We start from the raw sequence: 27,226 nt of genomic DNA on the forward strand, positions 1-27,226 counted from the left end.
CTTTTGGAGGCTCTACAGTCTTCTAAGAATTCAGCGTAAAAATTTTGTATGCACTAGTTTTCGTTTTGAAAAGTCAATAAAGGTATCTATACCACCATCCAGGTCAACTGTTGCTTGTGTTTGTATTTTTTGGGGTTTTTAAAGATGTGCTTGGACATATTTTAAAACTAGGTAGCTTGAGTGTTGATGGCAATGTAATCTCTGTCAGTACTATTTTTATCACAGAAAACATGCAGGGAATGGAGGCTGACAGTGGTCCTGTAGCTCACTGACTGTCCTGTTGAAGTTATATTTTTTCATCTTTCAGATAGCTCAGCTGTGACTCTGAACTGGAATAGCTTCTTTGGACTGCAGTGCCCGTGTATCCCATATCCCTTCAACACTTCATGTAAAGCCTTGCAAGGATTCCCATGAGGAGGGTTCAAAACTACAACTTGTGTGTGTTCTGCATAGACCTATCAGTGTACACATAACTTTTAGATGGGAAGGAGAGAATAAGGAGATGATGAGGATGATAATTGTAAGAGAGATAAAGGAGATGAGGAGATAAAGGCTAAAGAGAATGATATTTTCTTCAGAAAGGGTCTTAGTATTGTAGTAATCAAGAACACACCACTAAGAGATTATTTATGTGGCAACAGTGAAAGAGTGAGATTGGAATTCTTACCTTCTTTTCTTGGCTCGGGGAACTCAATTGAAGCAGATAGTTACAGACAGCACAGCCAACTCTAACAAAATCCCTGTTTTGGTCATCTATAAAGAGCAAACTCGAGTTGCCTCAAGGCATTGTTGTTCTCTTAGGCCTTTTGGCAGCAGTAAAACTTAACGGTATAGATAAACTACCTGGTGTGAACACAACTTTTATAAAAATACCAAACAAAAATATATTCACCCGTGCTGCTGTTTATTTCAGAGCTACCACTGGTAAAATAATCCTATGGAAAATAACGGCTATAGCTGATACAAATGTTCCAGCAAAGATTTCTGCAATGGCTCTAACATAGGTGAGGAAAATAACAGCTATTAATTCAGAAGCAGATAAAAAACTCTAACCCGCAGTGTTCCTTCTTAAAGACAGTACTCACTAAAGGAGTATAATCAGAATTTGGATAGTTTTTGTTCACTTCAGAGAGATTCATTTATATAGTAGCTTATAGTTAGGCCAAAATGTAAATCTCATATTTAAAGTGCAGGATGCTGTATAGCATTTCTAGTGTTGCATATGAGATAGCATATGTGGAGAACCTGGGCTGAAGCTAGCTGGCTTTGCAGTTGAAAGTGCTATGTGTACTTTGAATGGGCAGATGTGACACCCAGTTGACACTGTGTCTCTCTTGTCCTCTTGTTTTCCCCACATCACCTAATGAGTGTAGTTCTTCATACCTTAATGTGATTGCTGTCATTCAGGGCTACAGTCAAAATCTGGCAACAGAGTTACCTGCTCGCTCTTTGGTTACCCATAGAATTCTACAATAAATTTGCACTTTTCTTCTTAATGCTGGATAAATTGCTTCTTTACATATGTGGCAATATATTCTTCTGTCACATAAGTCTTGCTGCTGTTAATTGGAATTGCTTATGCTCATTGAGGGAGGAATACTTTTCATCCTGTTTTGAAAGAAAATCTGTAATCTTGAATTTGTTTCCAAACTTCAGTCATGAGGAGAGCAGTGCAGGAAATTGCTGCTGTTCCACCAAATTAGCTTCTCAGATATCCTTTTAATTGGAGACCATAACTCAGATTCTAAGTATTTTAGGAAGCTGAACAGTACAAATTGAAATACAGATATTTCCAGTAAGGGCTCAGTTCAAAGAAAGCTTTTATACACAGATGAGTCTGCTAACAAATAGCATGTCATATGATAATGAGACCATGTTTTCTTGCACAGTTTCACATTTCCTAACTGCACTGCTGTGAAATAAGTGGAGTGTTTATCTACTCTCTCTTAAACTGACAAATCTCTGCTAGGGATGAGTGTGTCCACTACAGACAGAACATAGGTATTAAAAAAAAAGTCTAAACTCTCAATCAGAAATACATCACTTCCAAATGCAATGTATCACGCTAGTTCAGAACATTCATTTCCGCCAAAGTATTCTGTTTTTAATGTAAAGAATTCGATTTATGTTTAAGAACAAGCAAACTATAGTACTTTGACAGCCGTTCACACTTAATTTCTTTGCATTAAACCAACAGCATTCTTTTCCACAAACATCCATTGTTAGGACAATGCTCTCAGACGGAATTTATGAGAAATGGAATTATGTTACCAAGGAGATAGCATTTACTATAATGAAGAGTAGATCCTAGAAAATGGCCCCTTTTACAGCAGCTCAGAACAGAGCCACAAAAGCAATTGATTGGTCTTGGCATTTAGTCTTATATCAGCTGTGTCATCCATAGCTTCAGGAGTGAGAACACTAATCTGAAGTGACATTTCTGTTCTGGCGGGCTTTTCTGCCCTGATGAAAGCAATTACTTCATTCCTAAATGATAATTTGCAGGAGTTTCAACCACTTTAATTGATAATTTTTTGTTCTGAGAAGTTCAATTGTGAAGTGATTAGCTGATTTGGTAAATAGAAATTTAAGGTGTGAAATGTACAAGTTGCTCCAAGGTAAAATGCTGTTTATTGGGTGCTGCAAAATTGCTTGATAAAACTGAGGTTTCTCCATTATCAGGAGGCTGGCAATTTCTTAGTTCAACATAGGAAGAAAAAAAAAAAGTGGTGTTCTAGTTGTACAATTTGGATTTGAACTAGTGTATCACAGCTCACTTAATGGTTTCTATATCAAGGTGTACATTAGTTTAAAAGATTGTGCAGGATGGTATGTTTGTAATGCTTAAAAAAACATGCTATGTTCTTATTATTATGTTTTAATGACTCCCTTTGGAAGTAAATCCTGTTATTTAAACAGTTCAGCAAAGTTACTTATTGGTGATAAAACATTCAGTTTAATGATTAGTTCAAGCATACACAAACCATTTCTTTGAACCATGTTTATATATTTAAAATAAAAGGATCTTCTTCTGTGAGACCACAACCCCTACAACTCAAGGCTTACTGATATAATAAAAAGCTTGGCTTAATGTAGGTATTATTTTTTATAAGCTTTGCAGTAATTGCTAAAGCACTTTTGGCAAAATAATTTTTTTCTTTCTACAAGGAAAAGAAAGGTTTTAATAGAAATCAGTTCTGTCATATTTCTCTATACGGTGAAAAAATAATGGTCATTTCATGTGTTAAATGAGAAATATAAAGCAAAAATGAAGGTCAAACTGATTTAGCACATCAAACAGTCTTTGTCAGCCAAGCTTAATATATCCTGAGTTTGTGGAACAAATGAAATTTTGCTGCTATGTTACACTTTGCTTCCAAACAACCATTACAACTGGTTTTATATATTGTGTGAGCATCAGACCATCAAACAGTGCATCTTTACTGACGTGTTGCTGCAGTGATGATCTACAGCAGCAATCTGCCATTTATATAAGGGCAAAATGTGCATCTATATTTAGTTGTGAAATTGGCCTATTATACTCTTGATGTTTACAGAGGCTAACATAAATTAATGATGACAGCTATGAGCAGTGCATTAGTTAAGCAGCAGAGCTTTTACCTTGAACTTGAAGGTTCCAGCTTTAACTTCCAGCATATACTATACAGCTTTCTTCACACATTAAAGAAAGTCTCAAAACATTATTTTTTCTTAGACAGCATTAAATGGCTTTAATTTCTGGACTAGGTCCTTGATGATAATATCAGATAATTTACCTTCTTTGCAAATTCTTGCCTGTAAGAATGGTGATTTTTATGATGGGGCAAAAATACGCTCCCCTGAAAAGTGTTCAGTCATTGAAAAGGTCTGATTTTACTGACTTGGAACTTAGTCAGATGTTAGATATCCTTTGTCTGATAAAAAGAGCAGTTTGAGCAGGCAGTCTGCCTCACTTGGTTATGTACTGCACTTTCACCTGAAAGTCTCTTCATGCAGCTCGTGTCAGAGCAAGTATAGGCACTGTGGTAACTATAGATTCCAGTTAACTATGACCACAGATCTGACAAGTATCTAGGTGTTCAAAGGTTCGCAAGTTAAAATGATGAAGTCTTTGATGAATTTTTGATGGATGAATTTTTAACGCAAGTCGACCTTTCTCCTTTGAGGCTGCATGCTAGATTAATTGATAAATAGTGAGACTGAGCAATGTTCGGATCTCCTAAGCAAACAAGTAGAAAAATCCATAAAAATCTGCAGTCTGGCTTCTCAGATCTACTTAAAAAGAAAGAAGGTAAAATTTAATGTGGCTTTTGATTTTGGAGGTTTTCCCCTCACAAAAGTAGTGTCCTTTTTTTAGACATTGTAACTGTTATTATTAGTCTTGAAGTTCTTGTACTCTCAGTTCAGAAACAATTATTGTGAAAAGAAAATCTACGAATGGGACAGCAGAAAGAACAAAAAACAGCAAAGAAAGGGAGAAAATATGAAGTCAAAAATTTGTCTCAAAAGAAAAGAAATCCCCAAAGATAGCAAAATGTAGTGTAGAAATTAGAGGTAAACATATTAACATACTTTCATTATCAATTTTTCAGAACTAATTGAATTAGTCTTAGAAGGTTGAGTGTGGATTTTTTCTTCTTTTAATTTACATCTACAGGAGCATTAGTTCTCTTGCTTCATTCTTTTATATTTTGGATCTACTATACTGAAAAAAATATCCAGTTTCATGCATATTTGTGAACTCTCTAGAGCATAACCTTTAGAAAAACAGAAAGTACAACAAAAAAAAAAATTGATAATAGCAAGCCTTAGGCTCATGCTACCACCAGTGGTGATGTTTGACTTCCAAAACTGGTCTTTATAACTGTAATATGTGCAATTATGAAGTGCAGGTTGGTCTCCTTTACTTCCTTCATCTTTCCTACAGTCTAAATAATTTTTTTAGAGTCTAAAAATGTGCACTGCTGTTCAGATTAATATCCACTTGGACTGAACAGTGTTTCTGAGATGCCACTATTAACTTTTGAAAAGAGATCAGGAATAAGAAGAGTCATGTAGAAGTAAAATCAATAAATATTCCAAATAATTGGGTTACTTAAATAATGATGCTATTCCCTTCTTTGAACTTCTAATGAAGTTTAATTGTTCCACAATGTCAGTGAAATTAGAAAAGATTTTTATATGACAGAGCAGAACATGGCTTATGGGTGGCCACCTATAGATAGAGCAGGACATTATCTTAATGAATTGCCCAGGCATTAAAAGTCAGATTTTAAATGTACTTGTTTTAAATGGACCTAACTGCCCTCATTGTTTTCACTGGTCAGCTTGAAGCCCCAGAAAAGATTCTGAAGGCTGTGGCTTTGAGGGAACAGGTAATCAATTATTCCTGTAATAGATCAGAATGGATAAACATTTGTATCAAATATTCATAATAATCCACTACATTGTATGATATAAATACATAAATTATGTAAATAGGTTATTAATAACAGAGGAAGGGACCTAAAGTTGATTTAAATACAAAAATATCTAAAGTATAGTAATATTATGTCACATCATATTAGTGTGGAACAAAGTAAGAAAAAAAGAGGATCTTTCCAGTGTTACTCATTTAGAATTGTGCAAATTCACAACTATGGACTCAGGAGCAGCATAAATTTATTGCTTTATGTAATATTATAACTATGCTCACTAGCAAGTAAGCCTGCTTGTGTTCTTTATATTGGGAAAGACTATACACAAAGGAACATACATAATTTAAAGTCTCTTTCAGAGAGCTGAATGGGCTGGATCACTTTTCTCCAAATTTTTTAGTAGCAGATTCATTGTGCACTCTTAATGTTGCATAGCCTTTCCTTATATCTGATTTCTTTTCTGTGAAATGGTTGTAACATTCATCTGACTTTGTCCTTCAGAGAGTTGGATACTGTTTATAGCAGACCTTTAGATCCTTGACTTTAAAAGACTAGACTAATAGAGAAATATACACAGAGACACATTGCTTCATTCTCTGTAAAGCCTGTTATAAACATTATTAGATATTGAGTGTTATTTGTATACTATATCTGGAGTTGCTGCTACTAATCCACATTGTTAGGGGCTTAAGACATTCACAAGTGCTCAGTAACACCTGGGTTAACAAGTATGAAAATGTTTAGTATATAAGAAAAAGTGCTCTGTTTCTGGTATACTTTTGCATTTCTAAAATTTCTGCTGAAATCAGGGAGGATTTCAATGCCATTCTCAAAAATACTGTGCACACTTTGTGACAGTTTGCCATACTTCTCTGCTTGTGAAGCAGAAAAGTGAATGGAAATGCGCTTGTGAATGGAAATGAGCAGTAACTATGAAAGCACAACAGATAAGCTGTCCATTGGCTCAAGCCACTATATCTCGAGTTCAGCAGTCCATCTGTCCCTAAAACCTTGTTTTATGGCTGCTGCTTCCAATGCAATCTCTGTTTGTGACAAGTCCGACAAAGGTACCATAAATTGCAGCTGTGCTGTTGTGCGGGGCTGGGCAGAGGGAGGCCGATGTTCTGAGAAGCTCTGCTTGGGGGGTCTCGCCTGCATCAAGTTTAAGGGAACAGTGTAGGTGTAATGTAAATGTGAGCTGCCTTTCTAAAACTGGGCAAGTCTGCGAACTACTGCTTTCCAAGCTGTATTTTGAAATTGCAAGTAAAAATTATTTGTAACTGCAACCATTTCCCTGTTTTCATTCAAAATGCAAATTCACATAATTAAATTATTTCACAGATTTTTCCTGCTGAAATTGAGGCACGGAAGTGGGGTATTGTAATGACCCTGAGATTAGGTCAGTTGGTTAGAGCATGGTGCTAATAACAACCAACATCACAAACCCCATCCCCAGCTAGGCCATTCAGTTGGATTTGAGGATCCTTGTGGGTCACTTCCAGCTCAGAATATTCTGTGATTCTGTGAACATATGCTAAAAATCCCTTGTCTAGGTCAGTATATCTGTTGATATGCCATAACATGTTTGATTGCCATTAAATACTACAAAAATTAGGATCTGTGATTGTCCCACTTTTAAAGTGACAGATGTCAATTGGTCAGGCATGTGAAGATTGTGGGTGTGCACACAGATGCATGTATATGCTTATGAATGTAAAGTATATAAAATTATGTGAAATAAAATATGGAGTAGGTTAAGCTTGGAATGACCACAAGCACAATGAAATCACAAGTGAATTACGAGTACCAATAAAACTTTATGCAACACCATATTATCATGTCTTCTGCATCTGCCGTTTCTTCAATAGAAAATCTACTTTAGAAATGTCATGTATACCATTTTAGAATTATATGGTAGTATTTCTTGTACCCTTTCATCTGTAAAAGCCAGACCAACCTTTATATCAGTCCATCTGGAAAGGTCTTAAAAGGAAAAAAAAAATATATTTTAGAAACCATATCTAAAATATCATTAGTTTTCAAGCCATTAAATAGCCTGTTTATATGGTCCTGCTTCTCAGAATTATCAGGAGCTATCAGCTGTAAAACTCTTTGTCTTCTTTAGAGGACTCTGTATATGGGAATTCTATGAGCAGTGTCTTAAGGGAATGCATGAAGTTTTACCATTGTATGACAACATCATCTCTTTACATTGTACCCTGATGCACCCTGATCCAATTGTCTTGGCTTCTATCCCCTCTCCACAGGAGGCAAAGAGGGAGCAATATTTATTTTCCACTATTACTCTCTTCTTGGTACTGTGGCTATTATATGTAGATTTGATTGACTGCTGGGGGATCTTCTCTGTCATATGAGAACTCTTAAACATGTGATGCTTGCTTTCTTGGTGCTTTCTGACTGTTTTTGAAACCCACTTAGTAAACATGCGTATAGTTTCCAACACTTTAATTTTTCTTCTTAGCAGAAGAGGCTGTGTATTTCTGGTTTTGGAGCCTGATACTTAACTAATTAATTTATGTTCCAAGAACCACCTCTAGTTCCAGGTGTCATGTGACAGGAACCAAAAAGAATTTTGGTCCTGTTTCTGCATCACTGTTTTTTGTTGGGAGCTTCACACTCCTCTTTTCTAGCATCCTCTTGGGATTATTAGTGTCAGTACTTTGCTTTATTAAGAGCATCTGACAATGAAGCTGATGTTGCCTAACAGAATCACAGGTGCCAGAAAGGATTAACAGCCATGTTTAGGTTGTATCTAATGAATTCCTGCATCCTGCTGAGGAAATCATTGCTCCCAAATTAAGGATCCATTTTATCAGCATAACTGCAGTGTCCAACAGCACGGTATATTTCCCTAGTGGAATTACATGGAGTAGAAATTAGGACTTGTGTGCACATATCCTCAGACACTCTTTCTTAATTTAGCTTAATGGCACTGGTGCCAAGAGAAGAGTGCTCCAAGTTACAAATTCCTTGACTTGATTCATGGGGTGCCATGAAGCTTCCAGAAATGACAATATAACAAATTGTTGGGAGAAAAAGTGAGTTATTCTCAATACTGTTTCTCAGTAGTTTATTTTGTTTATTGTGTCAGCTCCCCATCCCTTCTATTTTTTTTTTGTTGTGTAAGTTTGAATAACCATAATTATTCTGTTTGCTGACACAGGTAGCCTCACTTTTCAGTTTAACTGACTTCCATTGCAAACTGTTGCTGATACAGTAATGTTTTACATAAGTTTACATTCCAGTATATTATTCAATAGTTTCAGCAATCTCCTGAAGCCTCTATAGGACTTGTAAACTGTGGATTTTTAGACTATGGTGTTCCTAAGGAATATTCTATCACCACTCAATTTCAAACATTTTTCAGTTTCAGAAGTTGCTGAGATGTGTAATTTTTCTGATTTGTGTTACTAGGGTTCTTTAACAATCTCCCATCTTACATAGGGATATAATGAAGTGCTTTGGGAAGAATGTGTGGACCTCTTGGTGCAGACTTTCAGAACAGATCTATAATCTCAGTTCTTTTACTAACTTGATTTGGGGACTTGAATTTTCAGGTTTGGCTTCTGGGAAAAAAAAGGTGATGACAGGCAGAAAAGGCCATGTCTTGTGCTATGAAATTGAGCTTTCAGTTGGAAGCAATTGTGCAGAGACATTTTCCTGCCTTTTCCTTGTGCTGCTGTTGTATATATTTAACTTGTAGAGGGCGTACTACTTCCTTGGAATTAATTGGACAGTTCATACCTCACAGAGTTTTAATTCCCATATGTCTGTGTATGCATCAAATACTTTTATCTCTTGTATTTAATGCACCTTTTGGGGGATATCCATGATGGTAGATATCTAAAATTTGAAATTCAAGAGAGGTGCATCTACAATGAGTATTGTGAAATCTTATTTTTCAGGTACTTTTTTCCTAGAATATAATTTACAAATCAAGGTGCTAGCATTCTGTATAGAGTTTATAAAACCAAGTATGTACTTTATCATTCAGTAGGATTCTGTATCTTTGTCTGTGGGTAAGGATGTCCTGTTTCCTCCTGTATCTTTATCTCACCATTTCTATTTCCTAGCCAGATTTTCTTTTAAAATATAATTGCTATTGGTGTGGAATTGTGTAGGGAATGTAACATGTTAACCATACTAAGGGAACTGTCATGGAGTGATTTCATATGTGTGTTAAGGGCCCAGCTTATATGCCGTACCAAGTTTGAAGTGGCAGAGATGGCTACAAAAATGCAGGGGGTTATGAATATTAAAGCAAGAGAAACTCTTCATTTTATTCCCAAGTTAGAAAAACAGGTAAATAGAGCTCTTAGCTTCATGGTGTTTTATCTGCATGCCTTAATTCTACTGATTTGCTTCATATGTCAGAGTGCTTTTGTAGATCTTGTCATTATGGCTTTCTTGTTGATAAATCCAAGGTTTCAGGAAGGGTTGTGGAAGCTGGAGAGAAGCATTTGTTATTCCATTATACACTGGTTGTATTCTAGGTCTGTGGTAAAACAACTACTAGCTAATAGAATTGTGGCTTGAACTTCACATTAATAGGTAAACAAATGAAGCAAAGGAAAGATAGACCCTTAATGAGATATAAGAACGGTTTCTACTCACCTTGCACAGTGATGGGCTGACACCAGCCCCAGCATCAGCACCAGCCTGTGTCCATCAAGGCAAATGAACTGCAAAGCTTATAATATGCTGAGTTGAACACTTTGCTCTGTGTGAAAAAACCAAAAAAAGCCCCCAGGTGTTAACCGCTGTCATCTCACTGCTTCCAGAAGTTTTACACCAATTTAACAAAGGGCACAGGAGTAAAATTAGAGTTATCTTTGTGTGTCTGTATTGGCAGTAGCAAATGATACACTGATGAAACAGGACTGACTGAATGAATGCATTTCCAACAGCTCAATGTAAAGCAGAAGATCCTTTCTGATCAAAAAGTTGTCAATCTGCCATATATGTGGTAGTGAATTACAATCAGAAATTTGAATCACATAACTGTATTAACAGCTTTCTCACCCCACTGACAAAGGTTACCACTTCCACTGCAAAGACAGTTGAACAACTCCTAAAGAACAGCTTCATGAAACACAGGAATTTTTCCATTATTACACCAGACTTACACTTCTGTGTCTCAGCAGTTAGTGTACAACCTGTTTGGCCATCTTGGCTGTGCTATAGCTCCTGTCAGAGGTGGCAAACACTTGAATAATCTGCTTTTAATCTTCTTCCAAGAGTTGGAATTTGACAAAAATCAAGGCAAAATTGGCTTACAGTGAGTCAGGAGAAGCAATGGCACCTAGACAGATAAACCCCAGATGTACACAGTATGCTTGGGGTTTTTTTTCATGAGACTGGCAGCAGACAAAGGCAGGCTAAAAAGGAAATGGCTAAAGTGATTTAAGAATAGTTACATAATATGTTGACTACCAGTGAAACTCATATATTGTTGTTAGTTTCAGTCATTCAAGTGTGAAGTGCAATTTTATATATCTGGAATTCTGTAGATCCATATGCAACAGCACTTCAAAAGTGTGGTCATCTGAAGAGAACACCAGCAGTGAAAAAGTAAATTGGTTGAATGTGACAGAGCACTAATACTGATGAATGTCCTACTTTCTTTCTTTTCTTTCAGTTTACAAGCTTTGAGGAAGGAAAAGTCCCGAGATGCTGCTCGCTCTCGCCGGGGAAAGGAGAATTTTGAATTCTATGAGTTGGCAAAATTGTTGCCGCTGCCTGCAGCCATTACCAGCCAGCTTGACAAGGCCTCCATCATCCGACTTACAATTAGCTATCTGAAAATGAGGGACTTTGCTAATCAAGGTGATCCTCCATGGAACTTGAGGATGGAAGGACCTCCACCTAATACATCAGTAAAAGGTATGGAGTAAATATTTTTGTGTGCTGTAGACTATGGCAGCATTTAATAACCTCTAAATTGAAATTTTTACCTTCATCCTTTCTTCTTTCCCTGCATATCAAATCCTTTAAAGGGATTCAAATATGGAAATCTGAGGTCTGCATGAGAAAGACACCATGTGAAGGTGAAATAAACCTCTTATTTCAATTATTTTTTATTTAACAACGAACCTATGGTGTAACTATTACAGCTGTAAGTCTTCTGGGTGGTGTAGACTAAATTCTTTCAAATTATTTACCTGTTATTGTATTATTTTGTTTTAGTATTTTATATAAGTATATGTGTGAGAGGAAAATGGCATTATTCCTTGGTTTGAGAACTCAGTCTCTTAATTTTCTGTATACCTTAAATGTAGAATCACATATTATACCTTAAATGTAGAATCACATATTTCTGAAGTTTGAAAGCATCACATCCAAATACTTTTCAGCTGAGAGACTAGGATATTATTTATCCTCTTGTAATGTCCACAGAAATTATTTTGACTTCTGAGCCAGTAGGCATTTATCAACAAAATAAATTATTATTGTACTAAATGCTCTCTTTTAATGCTCAAACAAGCAGTTGGGGAGCAACAGCAATGTTTTAGATGTGAATTGCCACAAACTAGAGGCTGTGTGCATGTTGTTCCTTAATAGTCTTTCCAATGACCTTTTAAAGTGGACTTTTTTTGGTAATCTATTATTTTTTTCAACTAATTCTACCTATCTGGATGTGATCTCTGTCTGATAAGTATTTTATATTAGGGACTAAGTTGCAGTAACAGAAATCAGGATTACCAAACCTGGGATTTCTGGATGTCCTGGCTTTGACAGCACAGAATACTCCTTTATTTTAGCTACTGATCTCACGTTGTGAAGGAAACATATATATGGAAGAGGTATATGAGATTTGAGCACTTCACGTTTTTTCCACAAGTTATGAACTATAAACTCTTAATCTACACTAAACTAGATAGAATGTATATAGCATGAGGCAAACAAAGAAGCCACCTTTTAAGGGTTGAGGGAGGAGGTAGAAATAGAATCTTATTTATCAGCCCACAGCTGTCAATGAAGGGTTACTTGTATTGATGGTGCAAAGGGCTTTAACCTGCTCTTCCATTTAAAGGAAGTGATATTATTTAAGGAAAGTTAAAATTTTCAATGGATGGAGAGAGGTATGGAGGGCAAAAACCAATGCACATTCAGACTGAGGATTTGGTAGCTGGACATAGTTCCATCATTTCATATATTTAATTTATATTATCTGCCTCGTCATATATAATTCTCACAGAGATAAAAAAAAAAAGCAATAATTACATCATCCAGGACATGAGTGTAACTTGGTTCATTAGGCTTCTGATATAAAATGCAAATGTTCCCTATTTTTTACAGGATGAGAGTTTGTTCTCAGGCAATTAAACATTTTTTCAAGGTAGATGTAAAGTGGACTCTGCTGTACAATCTATGATCTGTTTGTGCTTCTACAAGCTGTCCCATGTAACTGAAACTCTGAGCTCTGCCAGTCTCTGTATATTTTTAGAGTATCTGGGATCTGTTTTTCATTATCCTTTTCTACAATATACCTGAATACCGAATCTTCCTTCTTGTGCAAAGATTCTTATGAAGAAGATAATTTTAAGGAAGAACAAAATCTTATTCTTAGACAACAACAGCAAGAATCTGATCTAGATTAATGTTTCTCCCTAAAACAGAGCTGGGTAAACATTTAATGTCTGTTTACGCTATCTGATATAATAACCCTGCCCCTATAGCCATCCAGTGCTATGTTTCTCATTCCTTTAGGTTCAAGGGGTGTGGGGGCTCAGGAAGGGGTTTGACTTTTTTTTTTTCTCCTGTTTGGGTGTTTAGCTTAATGCTAAGTAGGATTGTATTATTTATGTGTCAGTATATTGAAACAATGCTTGATGAAAGTGTGTTTCATTGTATAAGAATTCCCCATAAGCAGCTTTAACTATATAGTACAGGTATATTTTATGACTTCACCAGTTCTCCTTACACAGAAAGCTGTTAACACATTCTGTTGAAACATTCATGAAATTACATCCAAAAAATTCAGTTTCATTTATTAAGGTTGCTTTTTGCTGCCCTTGAAGAAGTTCATATGTATAAACAAGCTCACATAAATAGCTTGCAGGTTCACGTGACATATGGATGATAAACCTACAATAAAACACTAGACATTATACTTTGTATGTGCACAAGCAATCGTCTGAATAGACTTAAAATTATTTTGGAAATTATTTGAGAGGTACTTACATCGAATAGGCAACTGCTATTTTTTTTTTTCTTCCACCAAATGTGTTGGCCTGCTTGTGATAATCATTCGTTTTAAAAGCTTGGTTTTAAATTTTTCCCCCAGTACTGTACAGCAATTTAATAATTTTAATTTAGTGTTTTGGGAAGGTCCTTTACTCTGCCCTATGTTTATCACAGCTTTTCTTAGAAGTCTGTAAAGGCTGATGAGTTTGTTTTCTTATGCCTATTGTGTAGTGATCACTACAAGTTGTGCTGGCAAATGAGTGCTCAGGTAACTCTATATAATATTTTCAGAGTCAATTACTTCATGGAAATATCTTGAGCAATTGGAAAGAAGCAGATAGTTTTCTCCATTATTTCATAAATATCTGTATTGTTATAATACAGATCAAATCTGCAATGAACATTATGCATTATTCAAGAAATGACCAGGCATTCTCAGCAGTGTTTCAGCTAAATAACTGATGATTGTAACCTTTAAAGAAATCTCATTGTGGTGACTATTGGTAAATCATTTCTCCATTCATAGTAATCTTTATTTAGAGGCGATCTAAAAACCATTATATCTTTTATTAATCTTAAAAGCAATAGCCAATGATTTGACATTTGCTAAAAATGGAAAAAATTTCCATCCTCTAATACAGCAAACTTCAGTCATTTTTCTTTTGGTACATTGTCTAAGGCTTTCTGTTTGTAGGAAATCTCAGTCCTTATAAACAAACACACACACAACTTACAGCAGATAAGTATATAGACAGTTCTTAAAGACTGTGTGATTCTATATGGAAGAAAATAATCAAGATGTTACTTATAGTCAGTAGGAATAAAATTTCCAGTCTTTGATAGTACATACAATGTGTTATCAATAACAATACTATTCTCCTGGGTTTCCATCCTTTCAAAAGTCTTTCTTCCAGTTCTGAGGTATGTTCTGAGGACAACAGTAAATGAGCTGCTTACCAATTTTTTGAACTAAAATGTGAGTTTCCTGAAAGTTGTCTGGAAATAGAAGTATTTTCATTGTATTTACTGTGTGTTCTGGCAGAAAGTGGTCACATGGAACTTGAAATACTCTTGTGAGTTTTGATACTAGGCCCGTAGTCCTGTTCCAACATCAAACTCTTGTGAGCACCTTTGTATTTTGGAATATTGTCGTCAAATTATTGACTTTAAATTTTATTGCATTTTTAGCACAAACTGTTTCTCAAAGCATTCAAAAATCATGCAAATTTTCATGTTCTTTTCCACTGTATTGTGGGTCCTTTTGCTAAGCCACATGTTTTCCCTTTTTTTTTTCCTTAGCACTGGAAAGAGGAAGGGAGAGGAGGAATTTGAGGCACTGTGATGTTTTCAGTGTGTTGAATGTGTTTGGCTGATTTAAAGTTGTGCTGTGTATTTTGGTTTTGGGCAATCTTTGGGACATTGGTTTTGACTCAGGACCACTGCCATTATAAAAAGAAGGCTCATGATCCTTTGCCTTGAACAGAGTTTCCAGCTTTTACAATTTCTGTTTCTTTTGAAAGAGAAAATAAATCCAGTATTCTGTGCCTAAATGCAAATCTTTGTCCTGGTAATTTGCCATCATGACATTGAAATAGTTATCATATTTTGAGTTTTTTTATTTTCATTGAAGTGAGGTGGTAGTTTCTGGTTTTGGGGATAGAAATGTTTTTGCAAGGCCACAAGTCTTTTTCTGTTGAATGATGTAACATTTGGAAACTAGACTATGTAAGACAACTTTGGATATATCAAGTTAAAAGTGGGCTTATAATTTTTATTTTTCTATGCCAAAACATAACATTTTATGCTACATAAGTAAAGAACCTCTTACTTCTGCTCTAAGAGAAGAGATGCATGAGAGATTGTAGCTGATGAATGAAAAAGGATTTCAGTAAATAGTACTGACTGACTGGTAGGCTGTGTAAAAATGTCACTTTTAGTTTAGCCATCTCTACTTTTAGTGTTCCATGTTCTGAAATTAGGTAGTTTTACACATTTGTATTCTGGAATTAATATATATGAGTAGTAGGAGAAATCAGATTCTCTCAAAAGTATTTGTGTTATATTGAAATATTTCTCATCCAAATTGTTCTTGTTTAACGTAAGGAAATAAAACTGAAAAGTTCCTTGCCGTAAAGCACACAATGTTACTTCAAGTCTGTATTGGTAGAGAGATTTAAAAAAAATGGATAAACACAAGAAGAAAAATTACACTTTAAATTAAAATTGCACGTTTTTCCTTTAAACTAGCATGTTTTTCAAAGGTTCAATTCTCACAATAAACAAAGTATATAAGTCTAAGCTGAAAATGAACTTGATGTCATATCATGTTGCAGGGCTTGGGGTTGAGGAAATAAGTCCAGCACTTTGAATTCTCTGGGAAAGAAAACAAGCAATAATGATAATTGGAAAGTATGGTAATTGTTATCCCAAATGTCAAGTGGAATTACTTTCATTAATTTAGATACCTTTTTCCTAATATTTTTTGTGCTAGATATGTATGCATTTATAAGAGATGAATAAGCTGCTCTCTTCTGCATGACCTCATTGTGGAAACACTTTAAATAACATTGCCTGTTGTTAGCCTTTAATATTTTAAATGGAGTGTTGTCTTCTGAGCAGGAAGTGCAAGATAGTGCAAGCATTTCCCTGCTAAAACCCACAAACCTTCCAGTAAGACCAGTCTTCTGTTCTGGACCCCTACACAATACTGTCTCAGGGAAACCATCTATAAGGGCAAAGTAAGGATTATTTTCTTCCATAGTATTTTTGGTCTAAGGCATTGCTTTTCAAAGTTTGATTTGAAAAACTCAATCGGATGAAACAGGATAATGCAGATGAATTTGTGGCATTCCTTGATACAAAAATGGTCTCCAAATTCAGATCCCTTGTGCAGAATTTCTGCTTTTGTGCTGGAGAATTCAGATAGCCCTGTCATTTATTTCTCCCTGCCTTGCAGGCATTGTTCTTATGAGAATCTGATCCCTATTTATATATAGGCTACTGTTGTGCTCTGACTATGTATCAGTACCAACCGCTGATTGTAAACATGATGTTTATCCATTGTAAACCTGTTTATGTGGCAGTGCAGCCATAGGCACAGGTACCTTAGTCTTCGACCTATTGTGTGAGTTAAAGATGATTAGTTTTTTTTTAATGTAACAGAAACCAAGTGATGAAAATTTCCGGAGGTCAGTGGTAAACCATAAATGTTTTCTATGAGAATTATTGGTGGTTTTCTGGTATGAAAGATATGGGACCCAGAATGAGGTAGCTCAGTTTGAATCTCATTGTCATAGACAAGATAACTGAATATGAGACTGAGTTGGTGGTTGCCTGGTGGCAAGTGATCATGACCTGATTGATTTCAAATTTACAAATGGGGGAGGGTGTCAACAAATATGCTTAGTGCATTTCAGGGACTGTTTGCCTAGTGGGGAAACTGAGGGATGAAACTTATCATGAAGAAAAATTTTGATGAAGAAAAATAGAATAAAAGTTAGAACTAGAACCCCTAAGACTAGAACTCCTAAAGAAAAAAAAAAAAGGAATTCTAATTTCCTATGCACCTGAAAACTCTAAAACTGTGTCCTTTTCCGGAGGACAGTAAAATAATTAACTTGAAAAAATATGTATGTGTATTTATAAAGAACTTACATAATTAAAGGGGAATATATAGAAAGATAAACTGCAATGTCTAAGGTGCAGAATATTGGCAAAGACAAGTAGAGACATTAAGAAAAAAATCTAATGGGATTAGAAAAATTCAGGAAAGAATGGGTTTTATGTGTATTAAAAGTGTTAAATAATTCTGGCAACAGTAGAATCTTTAGCAGTAAGGTAAAATAAAACTTCTAATGATGCAGAAAAGGTAGAAGAGTTTGATAAGGTTTATTTAAGTACTTACTTGTTCTACAAGTCTTTCTAGTTCAGGTTACAATACAATACAATTTTCAGGACAATCCATACTTTGCAAGTGCTGGTGTTGTGAAGTTTATAGTATTGAGCTGTTTCAGCTTCAAAGCATTATAGGCAGGATACTGGGAAATTTCCTGCACTAAAGGGATAAACGAAAGATTGTTATATTTTTTCAACAAACATGGATGAATGGGAAGTAATTCTTATCAAACAAACCTAGCTTAAACATCTGAAATCGCAAGTCCAGTTTGCTAGGATTTGCATTATATACTGAAGTATTTGTAAGGTATTTTGAGTCCTAGTTCATAACAATTATGGTTTTGAAATATTGTAAGAATATTATGTTAGCAGAACCAAGTTAAACACATTAACTGTATTAATTGCTCTTGGAAAGTGGATTGAAGTGATAGTTACTATTAAGAAAGGAGTTTCTGGTTTTCTACAGAATCTGCTCTGGGTATGATTATCAAGAAACTGGGAATAAATACGGATTGAATGCTGATTTAAAATTCTCAAATTACAATGGTGTTTGGATCATAGACAATGATCTGTGCAGCTTAGGAAATCAAACCTAAAATTTATTTGTTTCAGTATAAGAATGTTGTTTTTTTGATGTTGTTGTAGTTATTATTATTACTACTATTACTACTATTATTATTTTAATGTTGTCAATGCTGTCCTAAATGCTAAAGGACTTTGAAAGATTTTGGGATTTTTGTGAAGCAGAACAGAAATAATGGGAAAAGTATTTCAAGTTCCGTTCTCTTTTTTTTAATTAATTTTTTTGCATGAAGAAAGGCATAAAAAGAATCTATCACATCCTTCCACTTCTGGTAGCAGAACTGAGTGAATGATTTACTTTCTCATGGTGCTTTATTTGTATCATAAAAAGTTCTATCCATCACTTCTGTGGAGACACAAAGCATTTACTGCTGATAACAAGTTAATACTTGTTCTAAAATGTTGTCAATCAGATGTCAGTCCCTAGAAGAGTTGTTTATTGCTAGAACTTTACCTTGAAACTTAACAATTAAATAGGAAAAGAGCAAAACAGTAAGTGTTTTAAGAGCAAGGAAATAGAAAAGGTGACATTAGTGTCTTTTCTCTCACATCAACTACTGCATTTCTATTACACTGTGATCCATCTTGCTTTCTCTTCTTGTGCAGTTCCAATGATTTGGTCAATATTGCATATTTATTGTGTTCTTTTAATATAGTTTATTATTTTTAGCCATTTGACGTTTTTTTTTTTTCTGAGTTCAGAGCTGAAACCCCAAATATCAAAATATCTTCCTCTCGTATTTGGTGTCCAGGGCTGACTCTCTCCTTTTTTTAGTCCTGCATCTTTCTCTACATGTGTGCATCCTTGAGGCAGCCTTTGTAATGAAAACAATCTGGTGAAGAATATTAATATTTAAAAGAAACACCAAAGTTTTTAACTTTTCACTTTATTCTTTCTTTCTTCAATGTGGATGCCTTTCTGTGTACAGTAGTCCTTAGCATGTCAATAAAAATTCACTCCTAAATTGAGAACATAGTTTCCTTATTCCAGCTAAAAGGTGGTGGGTGTTGCCATTACAATTCATGGTTTAGAACATTGATGATGGCTCAGTGGGTTTTGGCAACAGTGTGGGCTTCAGACTTGCAGAGGTAAATATATCAGGAGGAGTAGGTATTGATGGTTGCTTTGGCTCCTACCTTAGTTGTGATACTAAAATAAACCAGGGTAAACTTTCAAATTAAAATGAAATTAATTTCTTTTCACTATAATCATATGGATTTTCATCCAGTAGAAATTTCTGTGTAAAAGTCAGTGCCACAACATCCGCTTTTCCAAAGCTCTTAATAAAATGCTTCCATATGATTTTTACATTCATATTTTATGTTGCATGGGTTAGCTCCAGGTGGTCTTTTTTAGAAGCGTGAATATCTTAAATTATATGTGCAGTCTACATAACTTTTTGAAATAACGCACATGATGGGGTTAGCCAATTACAGATGTGCAATGAATCCGGTGTGCCAAAAACGCTTGTTCTGCTTTTTGCTTGTAGTAATCAGGAACAGTAATCACTGCTGCAGTTTTTGATATGTAAAATGAAAAAAGGCTGTTGCTATCTGCAGATTGCAATATCTGATGGAACTTCTATTTGTCTTTTTATTCACCCTTTTCTGAGCAGAAGGAAAGTGTCTTTGCTATAAAGGGTGCTTTGGACAAAGCCTCAGTCAAGCTTAATATTGTAGTGCATCATTTTGCAAATGAAAGCGGTTGAGGAACAGGATCTTGTGGTTGGATTAAATAGTTTCAGTATAGCGTTCATACCTTAGCCTCCTCAGCTGGGCAGAGAATATAAGGACATACATAAAGTCCTGCTGCATTCAATAGAGCTTAAGTCTTTTATTATTGTAGCTTATTGGTTTTCTGGGTCATCTGAACTTCTACCATATATCTCCCATTGAATGAATCCTGCTTTTAGATCTTGTTGAGGGATATCTATTGCAGGGCTAATAAATACATCTATATGAAGAAATGGGTTAACCAACTGATAATGAATGAAACAGAAACCTAGAAAAACCCCCAAATGAAGAAACTAAAAAAAAAAAAGCAAACAGATTGGGGTGCTTAGAGGGAATAAAGCACTGTAACTGAATGGGCTTTTACAATATTTGTTTTACCAAGAGTTACATCACTCTGTTTTGCAAGTAAAAGATTATGACTCAAAGAAAATATTTTGTCTGAAATGGAAGAAAACACAACATAATTTTTTGAAATAGAAAACCTGTGTTTCCCATATAATATGTTCGCAGTTGTAAACGTACTAGCATTTTCCAAAGTGACTGTCTCAATATTTGGAGCAAATAGTGGAGCCCTGGAAGTGGAGTATATAAATTCAATAATAATATTTATTTTCATGTAATAGTTATATTAGATTCTTCTGATCAACAGAGCAAGATTTAGATACTGATGGTAGATCCAGCAGTTTTAAAAACCAAAGTGCACTGATTTTGTATTTATATAATATGCAAGTAAAACCACAGTCTGGCCAAAGTTTGACCACAATATCAACGCAGCTTAATTTCTGCAACTGTTCTCTTTGAAGCCAGAGGAACGAAATCGAGTTTCCACCAAATCCCTATGCTCTTGTGGTCTCCCATTTCAATCAGGGATATAAAGTAGAATACAATGAATCCATAGTAAAGACTTTCCCAGGACATTAGAGAGATCAGTAAAATCTGTTTTCATTAGCTGTCAGTAATTAAAGAACACCCTTCATATAGAGCTTACAATTTAGAGAACATGTAAGCCTCTATATCTACCCGAGATCACAAGTGAAATAAGAATCACTATACAGCTGGGAAACTTGTGTTGTTTTAAAATATCAGGCTCCTTTAAGGAAGATAATTTTCTGTTTATTTGCTAGCTTTTAAGCCAAAGTGAGTATTTTTATTTTGAATTTCAGAGGTTTTAGTCACTGCACTTTGTTACTATAGAAGGAAAGAAAGGCAAGTGCCTCACAAAATACTTAAACACCACTGTGCCAGAGTTGTCCTCGTGAATGGAGCTGTTAGGAAATTCTTACCTTCATATCAGCACATGCGCTCATCATTCCCTATAATTCTTACACACAGTTAGCTGAGTGCATCTGCACAAGCATGTATGTGTTGTCATTTTGCATTTTACTTGTATCCTATAAAAATTCTTTTTGCTTTGCTTTGCATGGGATGATACCACATGCAAGTACAAAATTCTGTGTCTTATTTCATCATCTATAAAATAATTAAACACATATAATAAAAGGAAGACAGAGAAATATCTTTACTCACATTTTAATACATATAGACAATTCCCAGACTTTACCTATAGCAAAAATAATATTGTCAACACTACATTACTGTAGATCTTAAAGAAAACCATTTGTGCAAAAGTTAGGAAACATCAGGAACTGCTTTTTTATTTTCTTTTATAGATACATATTGTATTTTTACAATTATAAGAGAAATTGTGCATCTATATATCCCCTTTCAAATTTGAATTAATCTGGATGTGAGCTGTTTCTCATCCTCTTGATGCAAAACAGTACTGATAATGCTAATAGGGAAATTGAGGCATATACAGATTTAGGGCTAGCTTTTCAAAGAAGCACAGCACTCCAACTGGAGCCAGATTTCAATAGATCTCTGATCCTATTCAGCAACAAAATAAATAGCCAGATTTTCAAAAGATTTCAGCACTTTGGTAATCTGATCATAAGAAGCAGCTGCTGAGCACATTTGCAAAGCCAAGAGTGACTATTCAATATCTCCTGAGAAGTGTGTGTTAGAGCAGGAAAGAGAGCCCTCTTCCATGTCCTAAGACCGAGAGTCCAGTTCTTAACCAATAACATCTTCATGTCCTTTGCAAGAATGCTGTATTAAATGAAAGGAATTTTAACCCATTTAGAAATTTAATCCATGTCTATGAGGAGATATTTTTCAGAATAACATGAAGATTTGCACTCAGGGTAGGTGCAAATGAAGAAATCGGATAGAAGGAATATTGCTAATCCATTTTATATTGCATCTCTGTGTTATATTATCTTAATTAGGTGTTCTCATAATAAAGAAAACCTCCCTTCAGTAATTTTTAAAGATTTTGTTGTCCATCGCCAATCTTTTAAGTGTCAAAAGAAAAAAATAGAATAACTAGATATTCTAAAAAAAAATCTACAAAAGTCTATAGCGTGTATATTGTATGGCAAGTCCTGGTGTGATGGATTTTCTGTGCATTTCCACCTTCCTAAAACAGTCTGAATTTATAGTTTTGGTTTTTTTTATTTATACTTTAAATGGTTCTTTCTATCCCTTCCTAGAGATGAATAAATGGGGTGTTTAATTTTATTCTTCTGAGGATAAATTTTTTTTTGTCATCTTTTTAATACTTTAAAACACCATTTTCTCTTTACCTCCATTTCTGCTTATTTCATATATCAGTGCTGTTATTTATTCTTCTTGACTTGCTTTGTGTAGCTTCTATCTCTCTAGCCTTTTTTTTTTTTTTTCCCTCTGCTATTCTTTTGCTCCAACATCCTATCTTGAAGATTTAATGGGCAAGTGTTCTTTTATGAATGTTACTCAGGAGCTGAGAGACAAATTAGTAGCTCACCTAACCTCATCATACATTTGGCTTTAGCTGGTTTCTTCAACATCCTCATGGAGCTTCTTGGTTCTCCAGCAGACTCATTAGACATGAAGGAACTGTATTTTACATACAGGCAGCTATGTTGAGAGGCCATTTGCTTTGTATCTATTCACTCATCACTAGCTTGGAGTTAGCCCAGGAGATGTTCCTTGGGTGGAAGCATCTGGCAAAGTCAGTGCTCAAACAGCTTTACACCATGTACTAATTGGCAGTTTTGGTGTATTTTGGTCTCCAGCAGTGATTATACCAGACAGTGAATGTGCCACGGGATATCTGTGAAGATGTCCATATCTGCCCTGGGAGGGTTTTCATTTTACCTGTCAAAGAGGAAGGTGAATTATGTTCAGTCTGAGCAGAACTGCACGCAGCAGGTGGACATGATGGCTGTGAGATGATGGCTCCTGGAGGTGCGGAGCACTCGTGGTGCTGTTGTGTCCAGGTACAATGTTGAGCAGCTCTGATAAGCATCCAGGCCGACTTCTTGCAGACCTGAGACAGAACCTCATCCAGTATTTTCTGCATCTGTTTGAGACATAGGCTTATCTTTTTGGAAAGTATCTAATGTTGATCTAAAGCATTTAAATGATAAAGAATCAACTACATCCCTGGGCAGATTGTTCCAACGGTTAATTACTGTCACTGTGAAAAAAGTGTGCCTCATTTGTAGTCTTATTTCAGCTTCAGCATCCAAGCACTGGATCTTGTTATGCCTTTTTCACTAGATTAATGAGCTGCCTACTGTCAGAAATCTCTTCCACGTGTAGGTATTGTGATCCTCTTAACCTTCTTTTCAGTAACTAAATAAATTGAGCTTTCTTAGTCTTTCACTATAGGGAATGACTTTTAGAAGTCTAATCACTCTTGTAGCTCTTACTTGAGTCATATCCAATTTTCTAACATATTTTGAGAATGGAGGAAACCAGAGCTGAACAGAATACTTTAGTAACAGTGTCATAAAAACCTAAAGTAAAACTTTCAGTGACTATTCCAGTGTGATATTCTTTGGTTTAGCCTAGTGACATGTATTTGATATACATTTTCATGTAATATGGACATGCCATTTTGGTGGGTTTTTTACTTTGGGAATTAACCTGAATGTCTGTCTGATTGTGATGTGGTTCTGGATTCCTTCTTCTGATAAGGAATGAACAATGCCAAGAGGTGAATCCTCATGAATAATTGTGAATACTGAAGGTTACCCTTGATTTTATATTTTGTTTCAATGACATAATTGTTCCAGTAGGAATAGTTTGTGATAGAAAGAACTGAACACAGAGAACAGGTACCACAAGGTGAGACTGGGGAAGTGGTTTTCTGGGGCAAGTAGATTTCACAATTAGGATGTTGAATGTGCCAGGATAGTACAAGAGAAATATTATCTTACCCACAAACTTGGGAAGACTTCTCAGAAAAAAAATCTGTTCAGAGTTGTCTAAAAAGTTCCTTTTGACATCTTCCAATCTGATACCTGTCTTATTCATACAACTTGCATTGATTATCATGTTGGGTATCAATATCATATCTGGACAAGGGAAACCACAGCACATCCAGACTGAGTGAGCTTAGAAGATCCTTCCTAAGTGCACACAAATGGTTCCCTTCAGCCCAAACCTGCCTCAGAGTTGCCTCTACAATCCTAATACTGTGGTGCACAGAAATTAGGGATCTCTGAGGAAAAGTAACTGATTTTCTAAAAGAGCATATTAACTGAAGCCAGAATTTGTATGGAAATAGGAAACTAATTCCTCCTGAATTCAGACTTCCCCTGGTTCAAAGTTAGAGTTAAATGAACTCAGACTATCTGCATGATTTGAGTTCAGCTGTCTTTCTAGTATTTCCAAGTAGTGAAAAGAGATGAGACATGTCTTCAACCAAAAAATGACTGCTTCAGTGTCGGGTAGTTTCTTCAGAAGTGGAAAGAAAGCCACAGATTTTGCCAAAGACTTCCTTCAGTTGTGTTCTCAACAGTAAATTCTGTAAGTAACAAAGGTTTCATTTTACCTTCATTTTTCCATTTACCACTGTGAATCGCTCTGGGAGAAAGATATTTTACTTTCTTTTAAATCCCATACAAAAGCAGTCTCCTGAGACTTCTGGGTCAATTCCTTTAACTTCCAAAAACGCAGTTGCACTTAGTTAACTTTCCTAGCCCAGACAGCAATTTTTGGTCAGCTCACTTCAGAGTCCCGGGATTTCATCTGTCCTCAAAAATTTGAAGTGATTTCAGAACTTAGGTCTTGCTTCTCTTGCTTGTGAAGTAAGAAGAGAAAATCCTTGCATATGTAGTTGGCTAACACTGTTTCTCTGCTGGGAGGATGCTGAGTGTACACTTATGGGCAGACAAGGGACCGCTGACTCTCTAGCTGAGTTTCTTCCCTCATCTCACATTACCCAAAGGACAATTTTTCAATTGACTGTGCCCATATTTTCCCTTATGTCTTCCCCAAAGCTATATACCAGCGTTGTGTTATTCAGAACACTAGTCAGCATGTAAGAATGCATTGGCATCTTTGTGGAAACTGTTTGCTATGAGTTATCCAATTATAAATTTAATATTTATCCGAGGATAAATAGGATAAGTGCATTTATTTGCACAATTTCTCTACAAAATTATTAAAAGACTCTTTCTTAAAAGGGAAACCTGAATAATATGTAATATTTGAGAGGAAAGTAAATCAGGTTACTATTTATTTCTGCTATCAATGCAGTTACTTCATGTATACATAAATGCATTTTACTAAGTTACACTAGAGTAACAAGAAAGTTGAAATAATCTGGATCTATCTGCTTTATATTTTGTGTTTCTAACAATTTCAATTTGATGTCTCCATTTAGTTTCATACTGATCATTTATACTGACAAAATGAAGGAAAAGAAAACAAGGAACCTGTCATCAATCATTCATTTAATCAACTAGCAAAAAATAGATAAACATACTGAGTTAATTATTTTTCTGTGTATAATGATTGACAATAATCTTAATTTATTTCCTTTTTAACCTTTTACTGTCAGTATAGTTGGGATTAATAGGTAATGACAAAATGAGAAGAAATAAATTTCTGATAGCCACCAAATGTTGCTGACATTGGAATGTTTTCCCCTGAAACTTCTCCCTGAAGATGTATCAGATCGCTGTCATGTGTTATTTTTCACACTTTTTTATGCCATGTTTCATGCCATTTTGGTGATTGCTATTAGTTTATAGACATATGGTCAGGAATATTTTATGAATGAAGAGGTTTCTGGAATGTACAATATTACTTCTTCACATTTATATGAGAATAGTAATTTGAAGCTCTCAAAATCCTTTGCAGATGTTATTGCAGAGTGTATTCAAAAGCTAGCAAAAAAGAGTGCTACAGCTAATAACTTATGGTATCTGCTCCATCCATCAGACAGTATTTATTTACTATTGAATCTTCTATTCCCCCTTTCCACTGTTTTACTGGATCCATCTGAAGCAAAGAGGGCATTTTCAGGCAGAATTCCCAAAGCAGCTCTCCATGTTTGTAGCGCAGGAGGGCTAGCTCAACTTCCTCTCTCACCTTTTTACTACAAACTTTTCTCCCGATGTGTAAACAGACATTTAAATAGACTCTAGTCAATCAGTCACTCCAGCTTCTAAAATATTTTTTTGTAATGATATTCCCATACATTAGTAATAGTTATCCTGAACGACACATGAAGAGAATATTTTGCAGATTTTTTTTTAATACTGTGTAGAATGTCATTAAAATAAGTGGAAGACGTAGTGTTTTCACATGCTTTTCATCCAACTTGAATGGTGTATCAATGCACACAATACTTCAGTTCTGTGAGAAATAACTGGGTTTTATTCAGGTGTGTTTCCTGCAGTTTCAATAAAAGCATTGCATATTTCAGAGATGAAAAAGCTTTGTATGTGGATCTATGTGATTGGGTAATGAAGGCCAAAACCTCTGAGGCACAAGTACATGAATTCTGAATTCACAGATTTGTGTTTGGATTCCTGGGTTGGGGTTTTTTGTTCTCTTTTGTTTTTCCCTGAAAGAATGATCTAGTTACATATAGCCAGATAATCCCTCAACTGGCTTTTTGCAGAGGTTCAAAAGCAGAAATTATTTCTTCTACTCAAAAATTATGTGCATTCTGGGTTTTTTTAAGGAGCAAAGGGAAATGGAGGTCGTAATGATATTTGCCCATATACAAAGGAAAAAAAAAGAAAAGGAAAAAGATCCCGAAGACTCCAAAGCGAACAGAAAAAATTCTGAAAATATGAAAGCCAGTTACTGATATGGTGTGTAGACATCAGTCTTTCAAAGGCACAGTTCATATTTGTGTCAGAAATTTCCTGACTGACCTGCATCCCTGAGGACAAACACCCTTGCCACTGCATGGCGCTCAGGCACCTGTGGACCTGCTGGACTGCAGCTGGCCAGGCAGAGGCTGGAGCTGGGCTGTGCTGGGGTGTGCAGCCCCACAGCTGGGTTGTCCTGGGGTGTGCAGCCCCACAGCTGGGCTGTGCTGGGGT

At 35.5% G+C, this 27,226-nt stretch overlaps 1 protein-coding gene across 11 annotated transcripts in view; it reads left to right on the forward strand.

Moving 5' to 3' along the window:
* The window catches only part of NPAS3 (neuronal PAS domain protein 3), a 592,726-nt gene that overhangs the window by 167,836 nt on the left and 397,664 nt on the right, over positions 1-27,226 (forward strand). For 7 of the 11 annotated variants that reach the window (XM_032748493.3, XM_072930745.1, XM_041716414.2 and 4 more), the window contains 2 exons: positions 11,077-11,321; positions 11,435-11,485. In XM_032748493.3, the coding sequence (XP_032604384.1) occupies positions 11,077-11,321; positions 11,435-11,485 (296 nt within the window). The remainder of the gene's footprint in view (positions 1-11,076; positions 11,322-11,434; positions 11,486-27,226) is intronic. The other 4 variants (XM_041716413.2, XM_072930746.1, XM_032748497.3 and 1 more) reach the window with 1 other exon arrangement.

Source organism: Taeniopygia guttata, chromosome 5 (assembly GCF_048771995.1).
Source record: "Taeniopygia guttata chromosome 5, bTaeGut7.mat, whole genome shotgun sequence".
Taxonomy (NCBI): Eukaryota; Metazoa; Chordata; class Aves; order Passeriformes; family Estrildidae; genus Taeniopygia; species Taeniopygia guttata.